The sequence below is a fragment of the Tauraco erythrolophus genome, chromosome 8, assembly GCF_009769465.1.
Source record: "Tauraco erythrolophus isolate bTauEry1 chromosome 8, bTauEry1.pri, whole genome shotgun sequence".
Classification (NCBI taxonomy): domain Eukaryota; kingdom Metazoa; phylum Chordata; class Aves; order Musophagiformes; family Musophagidae; genus Tauraco; species Tauraco erythrolophus.
The window spans coordinates 34287366-34295631 of NC_141472.1; the positions used below are offsets into that span (position 1 = coordinate 34287366).

Consider the following 8266-nt stretch of genomic DNA (forward strand, 5'->3'; position numbering starts at 1 on the left):
ACAAGTCCAAAAGAAATTAAGTTATAGAAGTCTGGTCATGCAGGTCAGAACTCATGAGGTAGCAGAGACATCCAAAAGCCATCAAAAGGGACTTCAGGGCACTGGGGCGATTGGTAGAAGGGTCAGGAGTGCACGTAGTGTTTTCCTCAATCCCTTTGGTGGCAGGAGAGAATAAAGAAAGGAATAGGAAAACACACCTGATTAACATATGGCTCAGAGGCTGGTGCCACCGACAGAGGTTTGGTTTCTTTTATCATGGGGAGGCTTTCACAGAACTGGGTCTGATGGCAACTGATGGATTTCAGCTGTCTCAAAGGGGGAAAAGGATTCTCAAAGGGGTTAAGGTATGCTGCAGTGTAATGTTAAATGGGCAAAACCACTCATGAACTTGTAAGAACCATCTAACACGAGTCGTCTTGTCACAGAAATCCCAAGGCTGCTCTCGGAATTAGTCTATTCCTATTTTAACTTTTCCATTTAGGCTACCAGTTATTCTATATTTCTGGCCCATTTTTCCTCTTGTTTCTCGATTTGCACATTACTGCCAGGAAAACACACAGCTGTAGATTGAAAGTTTGTTAAACGGCACTGAACAAGATTAGGCTCTTATTTCAGCTTGCTTCAAGAGGTTTCATTTTTTAAAAGGAGTTTCATGGCAGGAATTATTTTTTTTTCTGTTTTCTTTTTTGAAAAAACTCAGTACAGAGTTTCTGATCTTCTGCAACAAGCATCAGTTTTCAGACAACCTTATGGAATTTTTTTTTGGCACAATATAACATTGTCTACTGAGAATAAAGAACAGTTTTCATAGGGCTGTATTATTTTAATATTGTTACACAAGTACTGGTAACAATGTGTTTCATTAATAACCTTTTAATTAACTTCGTAATGCTTCTTAACTGCATCTAAAAAACTTGGTAGTCAGTTTAATAGAAAAAATATTTACTCAGAAAATTTTAACAGCTTACTCAAATGCCCAGCACATGCTTCCTCCTCCCTCCACATACACCCGCAGTTTATAAGGATTCAGTTTTACTGAATATTTATCTTGCATTTTATTACAGTGAGATTTTTTTCTAGTATATAATTTCTACTTAAATTTACCTCTGTGCTCTCTGCACTTAGTGATATAATATACATTCTCTATATATTTAAAAAAAAACACCTGGTAATGTAAGAGGTTGTATATAATTATTTTCATCTGGTCCTCAAAAAGAATAATTTCATATACAGAAACTAGAAAATAAACCCAGCACAAGGTAAATGTACCAAGTAATACATATTAAAATAATTACCACAGTCGTTGAAAACTCCTGATCTTAGTCCTACAATAATGGGTTAACTAGAGGTTACTCCACGGCCTCTGGGATTTCTCTGTCATCCACAATAAGGGTGTGAATAATTCCTTCCTTTCGTTTTCCACTACTCACAGCCTTAATGTAACAGCTGTGATCACCAACACTGAAGTGAGTTTCAGTCCCATCTTCTACAAATTCACCCTGGGAGAAAGGAGACAAGAATAAAACCAGACATCTGCTATTCCAGTAAAGTGAAAGCTTGAGTGCATCAGACTGTTTCCAAGGTCAAGATCACTTGTAAGCTCTCAGCATTAGAGCAGCCGTAGGTATCTGCAACAAATACAGCACAAATGCTGAACAAAGCTGCAGAACCTCAGATACGGCTTTGTCAGGGCATCCAGATAAAGATTTGTGGGTGCAAATCAAAACTTCACATAATCAGAAACGGTAAAGTTGGAGTTTGTGAATTAATATTGTTGATCCATGTCAGTAAAACAAAAATGAAAAAGACAGTTTCCTTGTGCATTGTGCAGTACAGCCAGTAAGTACCACACAAACCTATGCTGAAGTGGCAGTAAAATGTGAAGCATTTAGTGGTACCTTCTACAGCAGGATGAAGAGATCCCTGAATTAACAGTTGTGTACTTTGGATACACAACTCCTGCTGCAGGTGCGTAATTTCCTGTTATGGATTTGGCCATGCATGGCTGTGTTTTTGTCACCATCACTCTAATGCAAGCACAGTTTGACTTTACGTGTACTCATAGCTTGCAAGAACATCTCCTAGTGCATTTATTACCTTATAGAAAAGAGAGAACCATCAAGAGCAGAAGTTCTGATTCACTGAGAGAGGATGTTTCTTCCACTGATTACTGAAGAAACATTTGATGAATCTTTTCATCCTATTCTCAAGTATAACAAAACTGTTGATTTTACAATTTGTACTCAGCCAGGGGATTACTTGTGGCAGCAGTAAGCACAGTGACAACTCTCTGGTGAGAAAGCACATCCTTCAAGGATGGGGAAGCCTACATAGTGTATGTATTGAAAGCCATAATAAAAAACCACACTAATAGATTATGCCTTTTAGCTGTCAGTCTACTCTAAAAATTAATGCAGATGTGGCAGAAAGACAAAAGATTTGATTTGTTCCAATGAGACTCTTAAACCCAGAGTATTAGGGACCATCTCTAGATGGAAAAAAATCGTGAGTCATAACAGACTGCATGCGTTCAACTTTCAGTCACCACTGACAAGAGCAGGTTTGGATGAGGTGGCTCTACACTCTGCCTCAAACTCAAGTCCCTCTCTCTCCCCTGAAAGTTTTCTTCCCAAAAACCCTGGACAACTGAACCAGAAGTTTTATTTTGCTTGTCTAAAAAGTGTAAACAAAGGCCCTGTTTATCCTTAAATAGCTAGATGTCAGGCATCCTAACCGGTAAGTCAGCATATGAAATACTCTGTTATAAAATCCAGCGAAGAACAGTCAGAACAGACGAATAGCCTCCTGGCTGTCTAGTTACATGCTCTTACTCTGGGGCAGAGTGAGGTAACGTGCCCCTCTGTGGCTTATTTTGCCAAGCTTTGGTTATCTAGCCATAACCTGTGAAAAGCCTTTGGAAACGATCACGTACCGCTGTTTCCATTTTTTGACCGTTGCACCACACATCCATAGTGTCCTTTTCTGTGAAGGAAAAGAGGACAAAAAGTAGAAAGAACAAGAGGTCCCCTCCCCCACCCCTAGCCAGGTAGATCTAGGAATTTAAAAAAATTTCTGTTGAATTTTACTTTCAATTCCCAAAAGAAATTCCTAATTAGCCATAGTACATGAGCTACAGGGCTTGTTCTTATGTTGTAGAGATGGGAGGCTCTATCATCAATGGGCAAACAACTTTTGCTAGGAACATACGTTTTTAGCTCTCTCTAGCCCTGGCTATTAACATTGGGTTGTTCTGAATATTGTCCAAGATGTTAAATTGAAAATCATTCTTAAACTGAAATTCTTGAAGACAGAAAAATGAAGTAATTTCTGCTGATTATTTGAGTGCTGTTTTTCCAGGTTGGTTTAACTCAAAAGCAGCATTATTTAACATCCATCAAACTGTCTGTGTTCTCAAAATCTCCTTGAAAACCCAAGTACCACTTGAAATATGAATCTTAGATTTTTTTCACTTGAAACAGAATATTCCTTTACTTCTCCCAGCACATCCTCCTTAAATTCCTTTGCTCTAGAATTCACATTAGTGACTCTGTCATCCACAGGACATCAGTAGAGAGCTGAACACTTCTTGCCTTTTAAGTAAACATAGGGACATTAAAAGTCTGTGAGGAGACTAATCTGTTTCTGGCATTAAAATTGTCTTTCTTCCCTGCCCCCCTTCATCTTAGGGCAGTTCATTCTGTCCTGAGGCTTAACAAGAAATCATGGGCCAAGATCTCTTGTCCTCAGGTCTAACCATACAGCAATACCTAAGTGGAAGTTTTCCCACTAGATGCCACAGACAAATTCCTCAGGGGATCCCTTCCCCCCCATCTGCTTGTAATGCATTTGGGAAAGGGAGGCAGAAGAGATGTATTGCCTTGCTATTAAGAAAGTGAAAAAAGTCATCTGAAGGTTTGAAATTAAATTTGTAGTTAGCAAGTAATGCAGAAAAAAGGATGCTGATTCATCTATCAAACATGTAGAATAACATTGTTGCACTTCTTCAGTTCAAGACTCCTTGACTTTGGCTTATGAATTTTTGGAAGGAAAGCCTGGTCACCTGGTTAACAAACTTACACATGCAGCGGTGTGATCACATTGCAGATAACACTTGTTTAGCACGCTTCACCTGCAGAACTGCCCTGCTATGGCAGCGCTATAGATACAGGAGCCGTAACCTCTTCCAACCTTTTTTTTTTAAAAAAAAAAAAAAGATCTAGACTATGCTGCTGTAGAACAGAACACTGACAGCAGGCTCACACAGGTGTAACAAAGACCACTATTTTTCAGACCTTGGCATCTAATTCCAAACTTCCAGACCACCCAGGATTTTATGCTGTAACAGTGCTAGCTAGCCACTGAACTGCGCCTCCTCTTAATTTCCAGTTATTAAATACACACAAGTTTATTCAAAGGCAGCAACATGAAGTCAACTCAATGTTTACATACCTAGAACAACTCTATAGTCCATACCACCCAAGCTCAGTACCCAAGTATTGGTTGTTTTTAACCTGTTCTCCATATACTTCTTGAGGCTCTTTCCATTGATCTCCAAAGTATATTCATATGCAAAACCACTGACTGCATCGATGTTAATAGTAGCTTTTGTTTTGGCTGCTCCAACAGTGAATGTTTCTTTACCCACTAATTTAAACATCCAGTCTTTTCTTATTTCTTCCTGTAGAATAAAACAAAGACAACAAGTATTAATTGATAAACCTGAATACATGTTTTAATATTAGAAAAATTGAACTAGAACTGGGGAAGCAGCTCACTTGACTCTTTTTCAGAATGAACGAATACACAATATTCTGTATGTCTAGAATGCCTCTGCCCAAGGAGGCAAAGCAATTCATGAATACCCAGACCTGAACTGTAACTGAAAAAAATGATGCAGTTCATTAAATTAGGTAAAGTTAATCAAGTGAATATACCTCACTTGCATTGATTAGTCTTTTGTTTGTTCTGATGCCTGTCGCGTGGAAGCGCGCTTATATAATCTGTATCATAGTGAATTTTGAGCACATAGGAATTTCACCTTTCCATCAACATAGACAACACGTTTCCCTGAAGTGGTCCCATGTTCAAATTCGATCTTATGAACACCATCACTTAGAGCTACTTCCCAAACAGCCACCAAATCTGTCATCTTCTCTAAGTGGCTGTACCGAGACCTATGGAAACACCAACAGAGTAAATTAATTGTTGTTGAAAGAGTTCAATTACTGATGTCTGTAGTTCAAAGCTTTACCACATGCTTTTTACAAATGAGAAACGAGACTTGAAATAACAAGCTTGCAAACCTGCTTATTTTGTCATGTTTTTTGAACACTCAAATATGACAAAATACCACAAAATATAAACAGACAGTTAAACAGACTCACTTTGACCAACACCATACAAAGACATACATATCCATCTAACTTCTAAAACGTCCATTTCAGGGGTCAGTATGGTTACAAAATTATACTTAGAATTCAGATGCTCCCGCACAGTTCTGCAATTTCTTGGCAGGTGTTAAAATACAGTGTTTTCATTGGTCTCTAAGATAAAGTGTTTTAGCCTTTTAAATTTGAAAAATAGTCAGGATGACCAGTTTAGCTATTGTCCCTTTTAACAGATTAGTCTGTAATCTTTCTCGTAAACATTACCTACATCATTCAGAAATGCAACTCTGCACACACAAACATCCACAGGGCAGGAGACCTGGCAAGATATCCTTTCATTTAAGTAATTTTTGAAGTTTAGATACAGTCTTAAGTGACCACTGGAACTGTGGATATCTTTCCAAATCTGCTCATACCACAGTTCTGATTTTTTACCTTAGTTCATCTTCATAGACAGTAATCTCCTCACGGGATGCCATAGTAACCAAAACAGCTTTTAATCCAATTAGCAGCAAGAAAAAAAGAAAAGCAGAATAGCAGCAGAGAAGTGTTGAGGCCTAAATTTTCCTCGTTTTCTCCATTTAAGATAAAGGATATTTTTGAAAGTGTCATGAACTATCATGCACTACTGTATATATGATGAAACGCAAACATAATTTTTCTTCTTAGACAAAAAGGCAAATGTAAGTATTCTTTTGCAAAATTAGTATACGCAGTTTATCCTAACTTTATTAGCACATCATAACTTTGTCAGTTATTTGATGGAAAAACGGTTTGCCTAACTTGTAAGCAAAAAAAACCAAGTTGACCAAAGCAGGAAACCAATCCAGAGCGGCCCATCTCAGTCACAAATCATAACAAACTAGGGACTGTTTGCCACCTCAGGGAAAGTGAAACAGCACAGGCAACAACAATTTCAACCTGCTCATTTTTCTAAACCACTGTAGTAGTTTTCAACAATTGCAATTTTAACCTGGCAATTCAGTCGTAAAGTCTACGTGAACCACAAAGAAATCACTTGTTTCTTGCTTAGGACGTTTTTAGGTCATGACTGTATTATACAACACTGATGATATTTTTAATTTATCATAAACAGACTAATTAACGTAAGAGCTATCTGCATTAAGTCTGTGCATATCAATAAGCATAATTTAAATAAGTGCAAATAAGTGAATTTTTGATAAATTGTACCTTTCAGTGAAAAATGAATTAAAAGTAAAGTTGTAAGTTCTAGGGTCTCTCTTCAGCATAAGAGGAGTGTGCGTTTTTTTAAAAGAGACAAACCTCCTTCACTCTGACTTAAGCTTCTATTTTAAAACATGCCCAAGTACACTGCTGTATTACTGTCCGTGGTTTTGTCAGTAGTTACACACATTTCTGCTCATAAACTGAAAAATAAGTTTTAAAAACAGTGAAACCGTTCTTCGGATATAAGGACTTAATTCTCACAGTAGCGAGCAGCATCCACCACCTAACCAATGCCAAGGAGATTGTTCTGGTTGTTCCTAAAGTTGTGGGTGGATTTCTGCGAAGGCTCGCATCCCCTGGCACACGGTGGAAGTCAGGCAGGGTATATTTCTGCGCTTTTCCATTCCCCTCGCCGGAGGAGCGGGCACCAGGGGCTCAGGACAGCCCCAGCCTGTCCCTGCCGGCTCTTCAACACCAGAAGCGGCCCCAAGCACAGGAAGAACCACCAGAAGAGGTGGCACCTGGCTGCATGTCCGCAGCCCACCCACAGACACCGTGTCACAGTCGGTGCAAAACCCTGCTGCGGGAATTTGAGCAGATAATGCAGGACCAACGCTGAAAGGGCCAGGATACATCCCAGAACACGCAATTCCCAATTTGTTTGTAAACAAATAATCTGGTGAGACACCTTTTTTTTTTAAAATCAAACCTAAGCACAAAACCCGAGCTCTAGGCCAGCTTTGTTTTCTGAAGGACAGTCGATGCCATCGGAGTCTGACGATGCCTGACTGGGAGACGCCTGCTGCAGCGTCAACCCTGGGACATTCGCTCGCTGGCTCCGGTCCGAGGAAACGGATTTGTGCCAACGCCAACCATCTCGTTTCACTGCGTTTTTCTGTCCATCAGGTCAGCAGCCCGAAATGAGATTTGCTTCTTTACGCATAAGGGCTTGTTTTGAAAACTAGGATGGGATTACCGCTCTGCATCCGCTTAATCCACGCCTGGTAGCGGACAGCAGGGAACGGTGCACTGGGACGTATGGGAACTCCCCACCGCCGGCGTGTACTGTCGGCAAAGAGGTTTTCTTTGAATTGAGTCCTGACAGCCACCTTTCTAAACCCTCCTCAAACCGCTTATTGCGGATGGCCGCGACCCTCCGTGCCCAGCGGGAACACTCGGCTCCTCGCGGAGCCGCGGTCGCCCGAGCCTCAGGCGGCAGAGCCCCGCAGGACCCACCGAGCCCCGGCCCGCAGGCCCGGCACGACCCACCCCTCCCCGGGACGGACCCGCGGCAACAGGCGGAAGCACACGCCACCACACGCGGTCTGCTTCCTCCTTCTCCTCCTCCAGGGGCAGGAGGTCTCCAAGGAGCCCGGGGAAACGCTCCCTCAGCCCGGGCGAGCAAAGGCCGAGGGCAGCTCCCAGGCATCTGCCTCCCACCCGCCCGCACGCTGCGGTGCCTGAGGAGACACGAGGCCTCCGCAGACGGGCGCTCAGACGAGAGCGAACCCGGCCCCACGCCCCGCCGCTCCCGGCGCCGGTCCTACCTCCGCGGGGCTCTCCTCCCCTCGGTTCCCCGTGCCTCAAAATGGCGGCGTGCAGCAGCGCCGCCCCGCGGCCGCCCGCCCCCCTTCTTCCCTCCCCTCACCGCCGTTACCCACGGCCCGCCGCCCTCCCGCCGGCCCCGCGCT

General features: G+C 42.0%; 1 protein-coding gene across 2 annotated transcripts; it reads right to left on the minus strand.

Moving 5' to 3' along the window:
• Positions 1–856: 856 nt before the first annotated feature.
• Positions 857–8148, minus strand: FAIM (Fas apoptotic inhibitory molecule). Of its 2 annotated transcripts, none has more exons than XM_086616015.1 (5): positions 8123–8148; positions 5039–5174; positions 4450–4678; positions 2933–2982; positions 857–1499 (listed from the first exon to the last, which is right to left on the minus strand). In XM_086616015.1, exons 2-5 carry the CDS (start codon positions 5147–5149, stop codon positions 1350–1352), a joined length of 540 nt encoding a protein of 179 aa, XP_086472141.1. In that variant the 5' UTR covers positions 5150–5174; positions 8123–8148; the 3' UTR covers positions 857–1349. The 2 variants fall into 2 exon arrangements, with proteins under 2 accessions (XP_086472141.1, XP_086472140.1); XM_086616014.1 differs by lacking the exon at positions 8123–8148 and adding an exon at positions 5823–6615.
• Between the last annotated feature and the right edge of the window lie 118 nt (positions 8149–8266).